We start from the raw sequence: 21093 nt of genomic DNA, 5'->3' as shown, positions 1-21093 counted from the left end.
ATAAAGAATCTAAAATATTTTGTGCTTTAATTAGAGTGAAGAAGATCAAGAGAGTTCTCAAGGATATAATAAAAATAGCAACTTAGAGGATAAAAATCATTAAGCACAGGGTACCTGGACTTGTGTTTTGTGAAGATGTTCTTAACAAAGTACTGTGATCTCCATGGGCCCCACTATTCTTTCTATCATTCAGGCTTTATTTCTTTATTTCTTTTTTTTTTTAAGATTTTATTTATTTATTCATGAAAGACAGAGAGAGAGAGAGGCAGGCAGAGACATAGGCAGAGGGAGAAGCAGGTTCCATGCAGGGAGCCTGATGTGGGACTCGATCCGGGGACCATGGGATCATGCCCTGAGCTGAAGGCAGATGCTCAACCGCTGAGCCACCCAGGTGTCCCAGGCTTTATTTCTTTGAGTCCTTTTTACCTTAATTACAATTATCCATTGCTGTCTGAAATTAGAGTGAATTGGGTTATGTTACAATAACAACCTGGAATTTTCCATAGCTTATAACCACAAAGATTTGGTTTTTGTAAATCCATCTGAGTTGACTGCTCTGTGTTGTCATCAGTTTGGGACCCAGGATGAAGGTACAGCCATTATGGATACATGACCAGTTTCATGGAAAGGGAAAGAAGACATGGCCAATCACACTATGGCTCCAAAAGGCTTGTCTTGGAAGTGATATATGTTTCTTTTGCTTACCTGTATATGTCCCAAGCAAATCCCATGGCCAAGTATAATGTCAATCAGGTGAAGAATGAGGGTGGGGGGTAGACCACAAGAAAGACCACAAATACTCTAGTATTTGACAGATGAGTAATGCAATCTACCATGGTCTCCTTTAGTCTTAGCTGAGATACTTTGTTGGAATCACATCTTGCTTCAGAGAACCATTAGGATTCTTAACTTCTTATCCTTTTATCAATAAATTTGACTTTACAAAATCAGAGATTAAAAATTGGGAGGTTCTAATCTTGCTAAATTTCTGTGCTATTGGGCTTGTCTATTCTCTAATCAATATTTCTTATCAAATAATAATTGCAAATCATCAAGCTAGAGTACCAGCCTTGTCTTAAGGGAAATTATAAAATAGTGGTTTAAAAACATGTACAATTAGCTATAAAAGCATATGTCTTTGTAATTCCAGACTCAAGGAAGCTTTATCTCCTTTAGATCATCAGATAGTTTGGGGTTTTGAATTCTAGGGTTTTGTTTTATTAATTAAAAAAATAGTTATTTCTAAAAGTCACATTATATTTCCTGAATCCAAGGGGTGCTATTAACATTGTCTTATTACAGTATCTAGTATTAAATTTTGTTTTTACTTTTGCCACCTCTAGTATAAATTGTTCCAGAGTGGAAGAAATTAGGTGTTTGCCCACTGCATTACTCTTATACTTTTTTTGGAAGAGGCATAAATTGAGTTTGTGAACTCTGCTTTTGCCCTCTGAATTGAAGAGAAGTTTGCTGAGGTGGCGATGACCAAGAAACAGTGTGTTGGGTGCCAGTGAAGTTCAGAGAAGCTATCTGCTTAAGTATAGATGGAATTTGCTGGAGAATATCTACTTCTGGGTCTCTGTACAGTATTGACCAGAAAGCCACACTTATTGGCCACACTATGTAAGGAGAAAGAAGAAAAAAACAGAATCGGTAAGAGAGGTCATTTGGTCTTGTCCCTCCAGTGCCCTTTACTGACAAGACTTACCATTGTGACATCTGGCAAAAGAGAATGTTTATAGGGTCCAGCTGTAATATCACAAAGCAAAGAAGGATGTAGTTCAGGCTGAGAGGCAATATGTTGATAACTGTCACAATGACTGTAGAATTTATTGTTTAAACTAGAAAGCAAAGAGAGAGCAATTAATATTTACTGTGAGGCAATAGGTAGAAACTAGTGCTGTGATAGAAGAAACTAGAAATATGTTTACTAAGCCTGAGGGGTGAATAGAATCTGGATAGGGAAGAGTAGCGTCGCTGAAGAATACTGTGGATGCAGGAATCAGTGTGACCAAAGAAATGGGTCCTGGGGACATTGGAGTAGCTAAGCTAAATATGTGGCATAAGAGAGAAGCAAATACAAAGACGAAATAATGGTAATCCTTGAATAATGTTTTTTTTAATAAAAGGCTTAACAAACTCACTATCCTAATACTGAGGCCCCTAAATATGAAGGTAGTTTTTGCCAGGATGTGCATTTCCCTTTCTACCATTCCCATCTTCATGACTAGCAGTAGCTTGAAAGGCATTTGTTACACTCTCTACTATCCTAAGAATTCAGTGCCTTTTGAAGACCTACAGTTGAGTTGCCAAAAAAAGTGATTTGGTCTCTCAAAATTAGAGGAAGGAAGATAATTTGGTAGAGAATTTGCTTATTGTCAATCTTTGTGATTTTATTTTGTAAAATTTAGAATCGTTTATTAGGAGAAAATGGAAAAAATGGAAAAATTCACCTTTCTACAGAATGTATATAGTAACATATGGTATAATTCAGGCCAAAAAGAAATCTGTATAGGTTATTTTTCAAGTGTTTGTATGTATGCATATGTCAGATAGAATAAGATTATTCTTAGTGTAAATCTTAAGAACATATATTAAGAACTAACACAACTGATTTTTCTCTGTCTTCCTCCTTCATCACTGAATACAGCCTCTAGTAATAAGATTTCTTGTGAGAAGCCTGTTATTCAAATTCTTTGCACAAATGCTGAAGAAATAGAGGCCCAGAAACGTGAAGTGGTTTGCTCAAGTCACTAGCTACTTAGTGGTAGAGGCCGGTTTTCTGCTTCTTAGGTCAATACCCCTTCTTTTCCAGTAGGTTCTCTTGTTTATCTCCCAGTTTGATCAGAACTTCAGTATGTGCATTTCACATGTAAGTGAAAATAAGCCCCGGAGAGATGTGTCTGGACATTTGCTTTCTAGAAAAGGGATACTGTACTCAATTTTCATGTTTCTTGGCTGACTCCACAAAGCAATGTTTCCTCCCTCCTTACTGTTCTCTGTTCATCTACTTTTGTTCCTTTTATTTCTGGCCCAGCTCCCCCATATCATATCTCAGTTATTTTCTCCTCCTTTGTCCAAGGTCACAGGTTTGGAGAACAGGGACCATGTTCCTTTGGAAGGCAGGGGGTCATATTCCAGACACTAACAGGTCTCCCATGTTGAGCCACTTCTCTATGTCCTCACACAGGCCCCTCCACTCCACAGTATTTTCTGAGCCTCTGGTCCCTAAGCTCCTAAGCTCCCTGGTTTAACTCTGACATCTGGTAAACCATGTTGGAAAAGCTTCTTCTGGAATTTCTGTACATCCTCATACACATTCCAGATAACAAATGAAAAGTATTTGTGGGGGGGGGGGGAGAGAAATGAACAGTTCTCAAAAGTTTACTTTAGATTGATTTATTGGCTGACCTCTCTGTACCTTTCTAACAAACTTGCTATTAAAAACAGGCCCATCTATTCCAATTTACCACATGTGACCCCATTAAATTCATGGCCAGCTTCCCATTGTATGGAACTCCATAGAGATTTGGAAGCTTATTTCTAGCATTTAACTTCCCTGGTAAAAACCAGTGACTTTAATGATAACTGAACACAAAGGAAAAATACTTTTGAATCATCTCTCTTTTATAGATGATTTTACAATGTTTGAAAATTTGATTAAAATCAACTTTGTGAATATTTATAAAATATATATCAGTCTCTCCACCTGTGACATTTTTGAGTACTGTCCATGCAGAAAGAACAGAAGTTGCGGTCAGCTTTTTTTGGTGTCTTTGCCCCTGATATTAATCTTGCTTTCTGTGGGGGCAGTCATAATTTCCACCACTCAGTACTAAGTGCAACATTCACAGAAATCTTAGAAATGGAAAGCCATCCCCATTTTCTTAAATTCTTGTTTCCAAATTCTCTAAATAAGTTCATAAAAATTTGTAAAGCAGCTTTATTAACTGAGAAAATTTCAATAAAAAACACAATAATGTTTAAAGAAAAAACAAATCTGGTTTGGCATATAATAGCTGTGTGATCTTGTCAGAAAGTCTTACTTTACAGAAGGCCCATGGTGCAAAAACTATAAATAAAGCAGCATCTCCAAAATTTTGAAAAGAGCCACACCACCCTTTCCTCCTGCCTGTTTTAAAAATATGTAACAAAATAAGAGAATTGGGAAAAAAACCTCTTCCCATACCCTGTCTGGCTAATTCAGACCAACTGGGAAAAATCACATGATGGACAACACATCAAAAATCTAGACTGAAAACGGCCAAATCTATGAATAGCAGATATGGGAACCAGCCCAAGGCTTGTGTGTAGAAGGGTGACAGATAAAAATAGTGCCCTAAATTTTTCAAAGGTGATTTGAAATCTCCCAAGTATAGATGACTTTGCTACTGAAAATAAGATGACAAGGGTAAAGTTGAAATTGTGACTCCTTCAAGGGTCTGTAGACTTAAGTTAATGTTCGAGAAAGAAGGGCTGGTTTCTCCTCCTCATCAGCAAGCTGCACACAGGCACAGAACATTTCTTTTTCTCTGACAAATTCTTAATATATTTATCCTTCCCCTCTGCTCCTTTCAAGAAAGGAAGGCAGCAGCTCAGGATTGTGAATTTTCAAAAGCATCCCATTTTCAGTTCCCTCCTGCTGATAAAAGCAATGTCCAGAAGACAAGAGGTAGGCTTAGCGCTGGGGATATATATATATTCTTTCTCACATCATAAACTTTTTTTTTTTTTTTTTTTGCTGGACATTCTTCATTGTGCTTCTGCCTCCACACTGTGCTTGATATCACTGGGGGTGTGGCTTGTCGCTACTGAAATAGAAAAGTTTCTAAAACTTGCTCTCCCCCATATCAACTAGGTACAAAGATAAAGGCCATATAGTGCTTTTATTATTTTATGTTTTTGAGCGGGGAAGTAGTGCAGAAGGAAGTGAAGTTGTTTTGAATGGCCATTTTTGAAGTTCTTTGCATCTCTTCCGTGCTATGCCATTGATTAAAATATCTTCACATGTCTCTGAGGCTCTCTAAGCTGGATGAGGAGAGTTTGGTGACAGTGTGGAATACCATTAGTAAGATTTCTTTTGGTGACAGACAGATGTAAATGTATCCATCTAATTCTCTACTCTCAGGTCTCTTTCTGCAGATGGATGTTAATAATTAGCAGTTGCATCTCCTCCCTCTTTATCAAATTGGATTCTCCATAAATTCATCATTTCCTTTTTATTTTCTCAAAGTAGCAGCAGCTCTGACAGCCTGCCTTTGTTCTTGTGTTTATAAATAATTTATAACACAGAAATATCTCTTCTTAGTCTTAAAACATAAACTAATGGAATAACACAACACACTGGCCCAAACTACCTTCTACTTAGGAAGAAAGAAAACGTCAGGGTGGGGTGAAAAGCTTCCTCCCTAACAAAGGGAGACTGCAGATCATATGGGAAAAAAATGTTTGTCCAGCTGAATATAGTTTTTTGGTTTTAATATTCCACCCCCCTCCAGATTCTAGCCATGTATGGGAGTTCTAGACAGCACAAGCAAATTCTTTTGTGATTTCCTTTCCAAATAGTATACCTTTGTGTGAATTCCCAAATACACAATGCATTTCATTAAGCTATCCAGAAAGGAGACAGTTATTCAATTAAAACATCCACAGATGCTAAAAGCATACCATGGTACATTTATTCAGCAACTTTATGCTCGTAACCCATGCACAATCTTTAAACACCAAATTACAGGGATTTGGTCCAAATTAGCAATAAAATACAATGTGTTTGCCCTCTACTGGGTAGTAATGACTGTGTAGTTTTCCTTACATACCCAGTGGCCTTGTAGACAGCTTCATAACTGTTTCATGTAGTCACTAACACAGTGTTATAAACAAATATGGCTAGGATTTGTGCTAATTAAGGTAAATAGAATAATGTTGCATCCGTTTTTCTAGGCTAAGATCTTGAGTAGAGGTGGTTTAAAATTTTTCCTTATATTGCTCTAGGCTTGCATATCATATCATAGGAGATCGTTTATAAGTCATCATTTGATATCCTGGAAAATATATTCAGGTTGTAGATAAATAACCCGCCTAACAATGCTAATGCAGAATGTCTGGCATGTAATTTAGATAGGAATCTGAACACCTCCTTACATCAGCTGTTAAGATTTTGCACTGAAGCAGAAATAACGTCTTATCTTCCATCTGGAAATGGGACATAGAATAGTGACACAAGTTATTTACAGAGTTACTGCAAAACAAGAGTGGTAACAGAGTAACTACAAAGCAACTCCCTGGGTTACTGCTGCAATATAATGCCAGATAAATAATCATGCCCGGGTAAATAAATTGGAAGACGCCTGATTTTATAGAGCATAAATGTAACTTGCATTCCTATTGGGGTGGAGCTTTTCCTCACACGTTGATTTCTGAAGCTTCTTTCCAAGTCCAAGCTGACCCAGCAGAGCAATAAAAGTGTGCATAGAACACTCAAGCCATTTCTACCTCTCAGGAAGTTGGGGGGAGGAAGCCCTGTCCACAGCCGGGGTTGGGGCCTCAGTATAGTCCTGAAAGACAAACATACCTTTAGATTTAAATTGATTGAACCAAGGGGCTGGGTTTGACTGGAGAGGAATTTGACTGGTATTTCGGGTCAGGTCCTCTCTCATGGTCCCAATTGTCTTGCTCTTGGCAAATGATTTATTTTTCTCTTAAAAATGGGGTAGAATTAATACCTGACTTGGGGCTTTTGGAATATTTTCTTCCTGGAAGCAGCAGCCAGCATTACTGGTCTCAGTGATTCACAAATGAAGCATTAAGGGTAGACTTTTCTTTCTTTTTTGTGGTACAAGGGGACAAAATAATTACTGGCTTGTACCACAGCCCAACAATTACGAAGAAATGAAATCCTCTGTTTGTCTTAAAAACATTTCTACATAAGTACTGGGGCTCCTCCCCCTCCTAGCAGCCCACCTACAGGATATCTTCTGGGCTCTGCCTTTATCTTTGGGGTCCTTCTGGGGCAGGGATATAGCAGGATATCTCAGAGAAAAATATTTGTTTTTATTCAAAGCACAGAATATAAAATGCCCTAGAGTCTCTCTTTCTCTGGGAGAGAGAGTGGAAAGTGACATAAGTAATTGACAGGGTATGTGTAGAGATGGGATTAAGGAGAGGTAAGGTGGGAGGATGAGAGCATTGCCGACTTTGGGGTAGAGATTTCACAGGAGGAAACACAGTTTTGACTTCAGAAGAGACAGTTTGCTGAAACCGAGAGAAGTGAAGGGAAGGAGAAAATCCCACAGAACTCACTTAATATCTAATAATCAATTTAATGTTGGTCAGATGGGCTCAGAGCATCTTCCAAAATTCTAGAATTTTGCTGTCTACAGTGTCATAACAGAAAAGGCAAGGCATTTGTTTCTCTGTTCAGGTCCTTGTCATCTTGCTAAGTCTGTACTTAGCTAAATGGCTGAAGATGTTTTGGTTTGTAAGGCAATTCTTGTTCCCAGCTGCATTAAGCTGCTATTATTAATTACCTCCTTTGGCCTAACATTATGCCTTTAGAACACACATATTGTCAGGCTCTCTGTGACTATTGAAGGCTATGCCATACACAAAGGCATTAAGCTTAAAACAATAGAGGCTGGTTATTTGATAGTAAAAGATGTCAGGTGGAGGCAAGCACAGTTGGCTAGAGCTGACTTGAAGCTCGTCATAAGGAAATAAGGGGTGAGGTGATCACAGCACAGCATTAACTGTGCGTGAGAGACACACAATTCTACATGGCAGCTTCCATCATGCATTTCCCATGGAAGAAGGGGGGAAATGGGCTCTGGGTAAATGATGGGTGAATACAGAATCAATTGTAGTGTATGACAAGACACTTTCTCTCTTTGTTTAATATATAAATCAGGAGCACTTATGAATTGATATTAATTAAAATAATGTATTTGCTTTCTTTCAACAGTAATGTCAGCCTTGTTAAAAAACGGAACACTAAATCTTCATTAGACTTTCAATATTAAAAAACTTGCATGAAATATGAATTAACATTTAACTTGTTGCTAGTTAGATTAAAGGAGAGAGAATGCAATAGGCATTTAGCATGTTGGACAAAGGCAGAACTGGCTTTCCCAAACCCGGGAATCAGTTGGTCTCCAGAGGTCATGCTGGTGAGGGAATCATCCATCATTATCTTCTAACAGGAGTGACTGGGGCCCAAATGGAATTACTGAATGCTATAGCATCCATGGAATTAAGTTCATATCAGAAGGCTAATGCATGGTGAATCAACAAAATGTCTGAACATGAAAATTCAGTTTGTAAAGGTCCTTAGAGTTCTGTTGGTACATATTTGGGGGCATGAGCAAGACAGCCTTCATTTTAGAAGAAAGTATGTAATACATTCACTTTTCCATAATCTTTTCCACACAGAAAAATTATGAAAAGCTCAAAGTGCTGTGGCTTAGCTATGTTAAATTTTGGAAATCTGTGACTACTGGAGGGGAACAGGGGGGTAAAAGCCTTTTTGTTTGTTCTATTCAGATGGATGGATATTTGATGACTTCTGGTCTTCATTGCACTGGTGGCCTGAAATTAGAACAGATGTAATTGGAATGACCAGGCTGAGACCTCATATTGCATTCAAAAATACATTATGAAACTTCAGTGATATTATTGGCAATGTGTTGTCTTAGGTGCAAACAGCTCATAAATGCGCTTGCTTATAAAATACACCATCGATCTTATAATTACATTCCATCTGGATTTATATGTTTTGAAAATGTGATTGAATTTTAGACCGCTCTCTAGGTTGACATGTACATGCACAGCAAAGCCACAAGGTGGTGGTATGGTGTCACCATATCTTTTAAGAACAACAAGAAAAGGGGGTTTGTTTAATGAGCTTGCACTCACAAGCCTGCTCATCTAGTGAACTGTGACTTTTCAAATACCAACCTATTAATGTCAAAGGCAATACTGAAGGGAACAGTTCTGTTTGATTTAAAAAATACAGACAATGTGAAGTCCACTATGGCCCAGTATCTATCACCTATGGGGTTCCACTCATGCCTAATGCTTTATTCAAGCTAAGACCTAGTTTTTATATATCAGATTAATACATATCTACAGCTTTGCACCTTTCTAGTTTGATTTTTTTTTATCATCGGGGCTCACCAGGGCCATTTTCATTCCCTTACTATAGCATCTGCAAGCAGGTGGATTAGAGATAACTCTCATTGTGCTTTGTTTTTCTCCCGACACTGTCATTAATCATTCCTTAAGCCACACTTCAACTTCTAGTAATCAGGACTGGCTGCTCCTGAGCTGCACGAGAATTGCCTCTCACAGTGTAATATGGAATTGGAAGCGAATGGCTGAGGCCAGACGCCTCTTCTGCATTCCCCATCTATCTCATCATTTAGGTATTTATCCATCTCTGGCTTGTACGGAGAGCACCTCTCTCCTTCCCATGAGGACGCAGATTGCAACAGAGGATCAGATTTGTTACCAGGCTTTGGGCTTTGATTGTCCTCTTATAAGTTCGGGATTAAAGTGAAATTTCCCACAGGGCTATGCAGGATTTGCTAGCATTTAACTGTTTAACCTGGCTGTTTGTGAATGAGAATCCTGTGGTCAACTATTCCGTAGAGAATATTATGGTAAGCCGAGCCTGAGTGGTACACATTCCGGTGTGTGCCTGTAAAAATGGGCGCAGTTGATTCCAATTAACTTCATACCTGATATCAGTTGTTTTCATGTACACAGAGAACAGTGATCCCAAGGCAAAAAGCAAGCCAAACCATTCCCTTTTATGAAATATAGATGTCAGTTTTAAATAAATGCAAATCTGCTCCCTCAAAATTAGGATTTCCACTTGGCGCTTTTCACACTGATTAGAGAATTAATCAGTCTTGCATGGTTGTTTTCTACTTTGTGTAGATATTTTACATTCTCTAATTTGTTTACCAGTTCTAATCTAACAACAGTTTGATTCTTTATTCAACATATCTTTGAATATGCCCAAAACAGAAACAGAGTTGTGAATTTATTTACACTTACTAAATTCACAATGATAAATATGTACTTAGAATGTCTTAGGTTAGATGCAGAACTTAAACAGATACAGCTTCCTAATCTTTGTTATTCCTGAAGAGGAAAATTCCTCTAATGTGCTTTTGATTCCCCATAGCAAGGCAGTGTGGAACTGGGGGAAAGATTATTCAAAAATCAAGCCCATATTATCTACTTTTGTTGTTGTGGTTTTTTAGATTTGTGTCTACTTAAGGGAAGGCTTTAAGTCAAAATCATTCTGTTACCTAGTATTAAGGGGGTCGTATGCCGACCCACTGTACTTAATATATTTAATGTGAATATGTTAAGTACCTAAAAGGATAGTGCTCATTTTGTGTGTCTCATCAAAAGAAACAGAACAAGAAGGCAACAGAAATATGGAATTTAGCAAATCATTCAAAACTTATGATGAAACCCGTTGTTTGCAAGAAAACCAACCAAATCTTTAAGCCTTTTATTATTCCACAAATCCTCTGTCATATTTTTAGCCTTAATTTTGTAATGTTAAAAAAGAGTGAAATACACAGTTAAGCAGAAAAACTTAAAAAAAAACCCTTATATTTAAAAAAAATGGTCACAATATATTGAAGCATAAAAAAACAGCTTTAAGCATCTCACTGGAAATCTGTTTGCAGTGGCTCGTGTAGGTGGCAAATTGATCATTTTGGGGGAGTAGAGGAATGGAAGGTTATAGTGACCCGTAGACTAATTTATTTGTTTTGCTGCGTTCGAGTCAGGCACCCTCTTATTAGGGAACAGCTTTCAAAGCAGTTGTGATGGACACTGATCTTGAGCCTGGTAGGAGCTTTGCTTTGCGTGGGGTTATAAAACAAGAACACTGCAGGTCTTGTTACTAAATATCCTTAACCCCCTTTACTATAGCCCATAAAATTAAGGAGGCAGTGAGTTAGGAGTACATGGGGGGAAAAGTTCTCTTAAATGCAAGAGAAATCTCCAGATTCACATGAGTAATTTTCAGCTGTGTATTATGCTCCTGAAGTAACCTCTTCATTCCCATTGTTTTAGTGTGAAATCATTTCCTCGGGAGATAATTAGAGTTGCTCCATTTATTACATTAAATGATTAGCATGCACTTGAAATGATCCAGTGTATTTTCCTTTATTGCTGATGACTCTTAAATATGGGCCTCTATTCGTAATGGATAAATTAAGGTTGTCTTGGCTCTTTGTAGCCGACCGTGTAGCCAAACAAGAGAGACTTTCTTTTCCAAACATAGGCCAGGTGTGCAGTGGCTGAGATCTAGGTCTGAAGAGATTCTAGTCATATGGATGTCCCACCTGGTTCAACAAAGAGCTTGATAACACTGCTTAAAGGGTTTCTCTCCCAAACCCCTTAATAAAAATGCTTTTAATGACAGTACTTTATCTGGCATTACTCATCCTATGCGTGGAGTAAGTAAGTTTAACATAAAGTGACCCAAGATTGCATTTCAAAAAAGTACCTCACAGAAAAAGCATGCACATTATCTGAGTAAGCAATATGCCCTACAAAGCCATGGAAAAATGATGTTTTAAGAATTACCAAATATAGATTTCATTTAAATGCAAGTGCTTCTTGTTCTTTTTGAACTAGCCTGGTTGTGTAGCTGACAGAGTCATCTAAAAAATCCACTGGAAAGTTTGGATCAAGTCGACAGCGCATGTTAAATAGGCACCATTGTATAATTAGAGAAGTGGGAAAGAAATTGATGCATTTTGTAGTTAATTTATATATTCAGATTTTCAGCAAATGATAATTGGGAAAATTTGAGCATGGTATTAGAACAATTTAAACCAATATTTATCTAAAAAATGTAAATGTGCACAGATGTAAGGACTAACCATGATGAAGATTTAACCAGTTTCACATTTCACCTCTCTGCGTAAATATGTGTTGATATTTAATAAATTTCATCAAAAGAGATAGGATTTCACATAAAAGGAAAAAGAGTTTCAAAGGAAATTATAAAAAAAATTCGTCCCAACTTCAAATAGTTTGGTATATTTTGAGGATGAGATTATTTTTCTTCTACCTAGACATGACTCAAAACTGTGTCATTTTGTCTATATTGATTTGTTTATGTAATTATTGTGTTCTAATAGCATTGTTATTTTCAAGAAAACACAGAGTTGCTGTGGAGGTTTATCATGCATGGCAACAGCTGGAGAATTAAAAAAAAAAAGAAGAAAAGAGGCTGGGGTGTGAGGTCGACTAGGTAGCTTTGCATTTTGGCAACAATGATCCCTTTGCCCTGGAAGGAGTGAGGCCATTTAGATTTCCACACCCTGATTTCTCAGGTATAGTGAATGGAAGAATAAGTTACCAGCAATCAGGTATTCCCTTAGCAAGTACAAAGAGGAATTTAATACTTCTCTCATATAACTGGTTTACTACTTCCCTCTTATAATTCATATTCCAGGAATGATCACATAAATTCTCTGTAAACAGTAGCTAGTATTTTACTATCACACAGTCAAATAAAAAGCACTTGTGGAAAAGTTCTTTGTATCTGAACTATGATCTTGAGAAGGGAGGCCTGTCAGTAGTCAAAAGAAACTGTATGTTCCTTTGTGTACTAAAACAACAACAACCACAGACTCTTTATCTGTGCTTTATTTTCTGGGTATAGTTTTAGCTTTGCAAGCGATCTGAGCAGCTATGCAGAATTTCTTATTAAATGTTATTTAAATGTAATCAATTAAAAATGATAATGCTTTGGTTAAATATCTAAATGACCGTAAATAATCTTGGTATATTCCTAGTTTCTTAGATGAAAATTTAGCATATTTGTTCCTTTATGTAATAGCAAAATGTTACTGGGTTCTGACTGAGGCACACTGGCTTTGGGAAAACATGGTTTCTGAAGATCCACCTTATAAATGATATTCTTTCTGCTTACACTCCACGTTGTTTACCCAAAACGCTTTCCTACCAACTTAACATTTACTCAGATGGGACACATCATTATAGGGGAGCAGAGAGTCTTCTAGATCATCTAGTCATTTTTTTATATAAAGAGTGACCAAGATCCACAGATATGCAGGGATTTATCTGGACACACACAGAGGTGATGTTAGGACTTGTATCAGCCCCTAACTCTATGTTCAGTGCTCTTTCTACTTCCACAGCAAAACAAAATCAAATAGAAAAATAACCGAAATGCCTCCTTCAGCTTCCCTAGTGGAAAATATTATTTACAAATAGGGAAGTGGGAGCAATCCAGTATAATTAGGCATGATCCATATTGATGACTATTGCTACCAAATATGATTTTAATTCTATGCAATACAGATTTTATTTAAATTATTTTAAATGGATAATGGCCAAACTATATTAACCTTTAGCTAACCAGACCAAAGGATCTTTGCATGCTGGCAAATTCAATTAATATAAGGGCGTTGGCAATCTATTTATAGTAAACCTATTTTTAATTTCTTTGAGAACTTCTGAGAGCACTGTCAATGCATGGCGTTCTGAACTGGAGGAGACATATTATCCTGAAACAGTACTGAAATGTTGTTTAGCTCTGACAGGAGAATTCTCAGGGTAAGGATGCTTCAAAGTCTTTATCAGTGTCCTTATAGGAAAAATGATCCACTTGCAAATGATGGAGATGAAGGATAGGTTTAAATTGCGCTTCTTTTTATAACTTTGTGAATTTCTTTTTAGTGTATGTCTCTTTCAAAAGATGAAGTTATAACAGTACTAATACTAGTGGTGTGGAAGGTTACAATGGCTGAACACCATCTCCCTCAAACATTTATTCCATTTAAACAAAAATACCTGATAGCATTTCCATTATTCACAAGAAATCACACAATATAATGGTTTCTAGCACTCCTTTTGTAATAGCTTATTTAAATACTTGGGGCTGCAATTCAGATTTCCACTTTGTTCAGACTTCACAGAAATACTTTATTCAATTGATCACATTTTTATTCTTTATTGTACTCTAAATCGCCTTTGATTTCTTAGAACACCAGAAATAAAAATCAAGTCTCTAGTCATGTAAAATAAAAAATTCTTCCCCATGCATTTACTTAGAGTAAAACCAAAACCAAAACCAAACAAAAACAAAGTAATATACACAAAAATAGAAAAACACACTTCCCCACCAATAATTTAATAACAATTAAAGTGTATTATGTAAGAGTGGGGCAGCTATGTTCTCTCTATTGTTTTATGTTTTAGAAATCTGATATTTTGTGAAAATAGGCTTTTCTTAGGTGGAAATTTAATTTCAGCAATCTTTGTGATATCAGACATTTGTGAAGACAACCAGAAACCTCAGTTGATGCTTTTAGTGATTGATTGCATCAGATTGAAGATGACCCTACCCCCAAAATAAATCTCGTAAATATACATGAAATCACAAAAACTGGCTAAACTCTTAACTTTTAATAAGCTTATGTTTCAGCAGTGTTTTAAAGTTAAAGAAAAATGACTGTAGCCACTGCAGCTGACACATCAGGGTGGCATAACTTCTCTTTATAAAAACTTTATCCCAGAATGTATGGTCTAGAAAAAGCCTGAAAGCACTTTAGGGCACTTTTAGAGAAAAAAGAGAAATAAAGCTAAAAAAAAAAAAAAACCCAAAAAAACAAAACCCTCAATGGTAGCATGCTATATATTAAGTTTATTTCAAAAATGCTTTTAATTTTGCCTTTATGCAAATAAGAGAAAGTCTGTTAAAATTAATCCACAGAACAAGAGCAATTCAATTACTACAACGTGGTGACACGAGCCGCCAAGAGAAAGGAATTCAGACTCCAGGGCTGGTACAGTTTGCTTTTTATCCAAGTCCCTCCCAGGTGAAAATGAAGTACCTATAGTAGCATATGGGATATTTGACTTTATTATGATAATGCTGCAGCCCCTAAAGGAAAGATTCATGGAAACATACCAGTGTGTGTCTTGATATAATAGAAGTAAAAGACTCCACTGTTACAATACATAATTTAACTATGCAAATACAGACTTAGGTGTGCAGTGATTTATCCATTTGCAATAGCTTGAAATTTTTTGAGAGGATTCTTAAAAACTTTATTGTCTAAAAATGAATATTTATAATGCTTTAAGGACAGTGGTTACTTAACAGCTAGCTGTAATGTTTGGAATCAATAATGAAATGAAAAAACATATTTAGAAAAACTTCCAAGTGGGTTTTGGAGAGATTATATGAAGACATGCATCAAATTACTTGACTCGATATAACACCTTTTAGAATATGATACCTGCATATGTATTTTTCATATATGTATGTATATATACATAATACCTATAGAGGTTGATATCCTTAATGGCAATTAAGGTGCTCTCCTATTTATTGTTCATTTTTCTTTAGTCCCAGGAAATAAAAATATTTCTTTTAAGATCATGTGAAAATGTTTTTATATATTGAAACAGAAACATCAAAATTCATTAAGAACAAAGCTCTGGCATATTAATCTGTCTGCCAGTTCTCAGCCTAGTGTGAATTCATCTGTTTGTAAGTCTTGGAAGTAGATATCAAAATAGAAATGCTCAGTAATGATTCCAGTAGTATTAACCAATTCGCCTTTTATTAAAAACACAATGTTTGATAATCTTGCGATACCTGTGATCTGAGTAAACTGATCAGAAAATTAGAAAAGCAGTTTTCCTCCCTGCGTTTTATCCTAAATCTATATGAAGAAGCATCCGTTACTTGCAAAGTTTCAAATGTTATTTGATTTATGTGCACTTGAAAGAAAGATTTCCCCTTGAAACAACGAGGACAGAATGTCCAAAGACATGGTAAATATATAGTTTCTTAATTGCAAAGCCAAAATAGATTACACACAGCCTTGCAAAAATCTAAGACATCTGCTTTGTTTGAGACAAGAAGAAAGACATCTGGGGGCTTGAATGTTTCTTTGTGACCTGCTCCAGTGTGAGTAACCTTGTAGTTAACTAGGCATTTAGTCAGGTCCCAGAAAGATCATTGCCTGGACTCTGCCTCAGAGGCTGATGGGGACCCAGGCCAAAGCCGAAATGTCATACCCAAAAGATCACTGAAGCCAGGCAGTCGGGGTGGAAGTGTCATAACTGGGGCAGTGTAATACCAGCCATCAACCATTTATCTCCCCGGCAATCACAAACCTACACACATGAAATAATCGATGGGGCAGAAAATTTTTTTTTTTTTACATCTAAAAGTAAAAATGTCAGCACTGAATCTTCTAGAATCATTTTGTTTTCTGACTGATTCGTAATTCTATTCTTATTTTCAAATCTCCTTAAATACTGGGGTCTTTTGTCATGTGGGAAACCTCTGGTGATTTCATATGGCATTGATGGAATAAATTCACTTTAAAAAAATTTCAATTACAGGCTTCCGCAATTACGTTTGACTTCTCTAACTGCAGAGAAGCCACAATAAAGTAGCCCTTCTGCTGTTTGGTTATATTCTTGGGTAATGTTCTGTGTGTTCAGTGTAGCACAAAGTGGTTTATTTGCTCAAAGATGCCTCCTTGATGTTTGGGCTTGCTTGTTCATCGGCCAAAAGGAGCACCCTTCTCCTGGTGTTCCCATCCCTGTGTGACTTTGTAACCGAGTCCAGATGCTGCAGGAGTGCTTCCACTGCCTGACAAAGACACTAAACCCCCAAACTGCCTGAGAGTTGTTGATAAATCTTTCCGTTGGAATTACACTTGTCTCAATGGCAGAGATACAAGATTCACTTTTTACTCACTATTTGAATGCATGGACGGCACATTTAATTACTCCCCATAGGCAGGAATTTGGCAGCGAGAAAGCAGTGTGTTTTAATCGGTCTGTCTAGCTATATTTTAAAACACTCCTTACCACAGTGCCTGCATATTTGTGTTGGCATTAACGGAACAAAAATGTGCATTGGATATGAAAGGTATTTTGATGGTAGGTAAACACATTTATTTTTCACCTGATTTCTGTGTTCTGTACTTACCATGCCAGAAAGCAGACTCGAGAGGATGGTACTTGCAGTAGGGGGAACTGAGAACTGAGGGTTTTATTTCTCAAGTGCTGCCTTTAGGATCTGAAAACAGGGTTAGTTTAATTAAGCAGCAAAATACCCAGTGGTGGAGTTTAGAAAACAGACCAAAGAGTAGAAAAGAGAGGTTTTTGTAGTTAACTGGCAAAGCAGCTGCAAATGAGCTAATGCTTTACTTTAAAAATATTTGATTTCCTTGATTAAGAGAGTGATTCTCTTTTACATGTTCATCATCACTCTTTATGAAAACGTTAATATAAATAACATGTGGCTGATTCTCCAGTGTATAGAAACATAGTATTAATAGCTGGACTATAGATTTTCCTAGGCACCACAATGTTGAAATTCAGTGTTGTTTTGTGAACAAGATCAAGAATAGTTAAATTGGAAAACTTTTTGCATTCCTCTGGGGTAGCACTTTTTCCTGATCTCTCTCTCTCTCATATCGTAGAAAGGTCTCTTTCACTGTAAAAATGCCCTGATATTCAAATATCTTACTTTTGACATCTTTCACATTGTAAATTGTTTCTACTTTTTTCAAAATAGCATCTCACTTGTATCCTGCACTTTACTTTGAAAGATCCTTCTCATGCTTGTCTTGTTTTGAAATAACATGGATTCTAGAGGCAGGCAAAGTGAGTTATGATATAGGCCCCTCTTCTTATGGGTTTGAACGCAGACACACTTAACTCCCACGTAGCTTTTTCCCAGTGACCTTATCTGGCCACTCGCGTCCAAGATTAAAACACAGTCAGATCATTTGGCTTCTACTCAAGGCAACTATTATCTCCTTCCCTGAGATGACATAGCATTTTTTAGTTTGCATCAATTAAAAAAACAAGCAAACAACTCCAGTAGTCTTTGCACAAAAGAAAACAAAGTTTTCTGCCTTGTCAGGAAATTAACAATGTACCAAAATAAAAATAAGTACTAACAGCCTGCAGTGCAAGTTGCTGCTGGAAGCAAGCAAAACTGAGGTTGCTGCCTTGACAGTTGAAAGAGCAGATTCTTGAGGGGGGGGGGGAAGTATTTTTCTATAAATTTAAAGAATTTCTCCCAATTATGTCTCTGTAAAGAATATTTTTTCTAATGTTTAAGAGCGATATCCTCTATTACCACACTTATTACAGCGAAATGTAGGAATGCATGAGTGGTGGGTGTTTTGTTGTGACATCTGAACTATTTGTAAATATTGTTCACAGCTTTCTTAGCATATTTTAGCGAGGCAACATTTCAGGAAAGTATAATTTATTGCACATGATATAGATGGTGAGCTTCCCAACCCATTTGTTGTAGATGTGTTTGCACAAAAGAAAACTGACACCAGGCATATTAGATTAAAGTAGCAGATTTCTGTCTGCGGGTCTGGAGTCCCTGTAGCGGTTGCCTTGCCTTTATAAAAACATCAGTGAGGCCAAGAGATTGGTCCCAAATAATGTAGTACTTGCACGGTTGGGTAAAGAGTACATTTTTCTCTATTACTGTACCATATTTGCTTGTTTGTATGTATGTGTGTATGTGTATATGTGTTAGTATATGTACCTGTGTGTTTGCATGCACGTGGGTCCATATGTGCATATGCACGTGAGTGCATGCACGTGTACATGTATGTGTGCATGTGTGTGCATACATATGTATATATATGTATGTACATATTATTGCCCAGTCATGCTCCTATGACTGTGGCATGTAACTCCACTTTACATGATATTTTCTTCTTTCATTTCCCACAAGAAAAGAAAATATATATACAGTCTTTGCCTCTGATGCCTTATTTGGCTTTGTCTTATTCTTTTAAATTTTCCTCAAAGAGAGATAAAAGTCTTGAAGGAAGTATTAAGATGGTTTCTTCTTCCTCTCTATTCCCTGCCCATTCTAAGTGACAAGGAAAATAGGTTCTACTTTAGCTAGTTCGTGTATTTGTTTGTTTTCTAAACTGTCGTATTTTTAGAAGAAAAAAGAGTTGGGACTATTTTGAAAAGCTGCTTTGTTTTCAGAATACAAGTGAATTATTTGGGAAGTAAAAGCCTGTTTGTTTTCCCTAAGGAAGGTTTGGCAAACTTGATCCCCCTCTTCTCCTTTCCTCTTCCTCCTTGTACAATGGGGAATTATTAGCTCAACTTCACCTGACAAGCCACAATTATTGAGTGCCTACTGTGTTCTGATTATGTACTAGTAACTTCACAAGAGCTCTATGGGGTCAGTGAGATTATCCTCATTTTACAGAGGTGGAAATTGAGACTTAAGGAATGAAAATAACTTGCCCAAGAGCCCATGGCTGGTCAGAGGCATACCAGAGTGTGAATCTTGGCTTGTCTGGCTTCAGAGCTGGTGCCCTTTCCCTCTACCACAATGCCTTTGAATTAAAGGTAAATGTGGCATCTACTTTTATGGTGGAGCAGTTACCAACCGTGGCTGTGAATCAGAATCAGCTCTATGGAATGTTAAGAAAAACTCTAATGCTTGGTTTTCCACTCCTGAAAATCTCATTTTGTAGATTTAGGGTAGGAAACTGGCATCCATAATTTTTGAAACACCACAGGTTTCTGATGCCTGGCATTAAGAGCCACAGGCCTAGAGTGTCCCTTGCTCTCTCCCAGATAGTCATAAGACAGTTCTGATAAGACAGACGATATTTCTGTTAAGTTGGCACTGGACTCAGTATTTGTTGGTTCTTAATGTAGCTGATACACTGTTCCACCTAAGTTTCTGTTCTTTTTTACTCCTTTTTCTGGAATAGATAATCCAGAATGGACACTGATAAATTCTGGTAGAATGGCAGATAGTATGCTTTTAAAGGCGTTTTATCTGTTAAGGATAACAACCAGCACAAGCCAAATGGTGACCTGCGGGCTGAGGGCGCATGCCAAGTCACCCTTTACAAGTGACTTTACAATTTCCTCAGCTGAGGATATTTGTTTAGTTTCTATCATTCTCAGAGGTTAGGGGAGTCCACACCTGATTCTCAGTGGCATCAATATCAGTCCTAGGTGCCCTGGGTGAGAAAGCCTTGTTGGCCTAGTAAATTCAAATTTGCTATTCAGTTAACTCATTTCATATAATATATTTTAAAAGAATATTTATTTAATTAATCTCTACACCTAACATAGGGCTTGAACTCATGACTCTGAGATCAAGAGTCATGTGCTCTTCAGACTGAAGTGCCCCAATTTCATGTAATATTGAAATGAAGATCAACTAGAGCCCCTCTTCAAACTGCCAGAAAGTCTTGTACATAGCTTGCAGTATGCATTACTAAATCATTTACAGTTTGAATTGCACTATTCATGCCCTGTTTACACCTGCTTCTGGCACTGAACCATCATAAATACTATAGTGTACCTCTATAATGAATTTTCTGAAAATAGGCTAAAATACTTCTTTTCTACAATCTTTCAGCTAATGGTTTGTGCCAACAAATTGACTACCGTGTAGAAACCAGCAGGATATGAAAATGTTCAGCTTATGGCTTACTAAAAATGGAAAAATGACACATATTGCTGATTTCATTTACCTGAGAACACCTCCCAAGTCTCACAAACCATTTGCAGGCATTTTGCCATCGATGAATATAACTGATCTCATGAGGATTACCCAAATAAGAATGCAGAAAAACATCTTTAGGGAAATCTGATCTCAGCCCCAAAGTCTATTTACCAAGCATTATTGAAATTAAATTAAAATGGAAGTATTTTTAAAAAGTCAATAGCCCAAAGGTACCATTCCTAGTCTGATTCATGTATTTGCTGTCTTATAAAATAAAATACGCTCTTTTAAAACATATTCCTGCTATTTTCAAATGTCATGCCTATGTACATTCCATACACATATCTTAGTTAAATACTATTCAATGAGTTTTTACAATGAAAATGTTTCCATCCTACTCTTTACCTCCTTTCACTGGTGCCTCACCCCCTACCTGCCTAGAAACAAAGGCATAAATGCTAAAGCAGCCCAGACACATCTATCTCTGTAACGGAAAAGCAAGTGATTCTGCATGACTGTCCCTAATGGTACCAGCACGATCTCTGCCTGGC

At 37.0% G+C, this 21093-nt stretch overlaps 1 protein-coding gene across 43 annotated transcripts in view; it reads left to right on the top strand.

Moving 5' to 3' along the window:
- The window catches only part of LOC144302962 (uncharacterized), a 776799-nt gene that overhangs the window by 115845 nt on the left and 639861 nt on the right, over window positions 1–21093 (top strand). For 5 of the 43 annotated variants that reach the window (XR_013369980.1, XR_013369978.1, XR_013369979.1 and 2 more), the window contains exon 5: window positions 8425–8502. The exons of the other annotated variants lie outside the window; for them this stretch is intronic. Coding sequence is in view for 2 of the 5 variants with exons in the window: in XM_077880549.1 (XP_077736675.1) it covers window positions 8425–8502 (78 nt within the window). In the remaining 3 variants the exon portion in view is untranslated. The remainder of the gene's footprint in view (window positions 1–8424; window positions 8503–21093) is intronic. 43 annotated transcript variants of the gene reach the window in all.

Source organism: Canis aureus, chromosome 32 (genome assembly GCF_053574225.1).
Source record: "Canis aureus isolate CA01 chromosome 32, VMU_Caureus_v.1.0, whole genome shotgun sequence".
NCBI classification, from domain to species: Eukaryota; Metazoa; Chordata; class Mammalia; order Carnivora; family Canidae; genus Canis; species Canis aureus.
The sequence above is the reverse complement of the archived record's forward strand: the minus strand, read 5'-3'. Positions and strand labels throughout refer to the sequence as shown.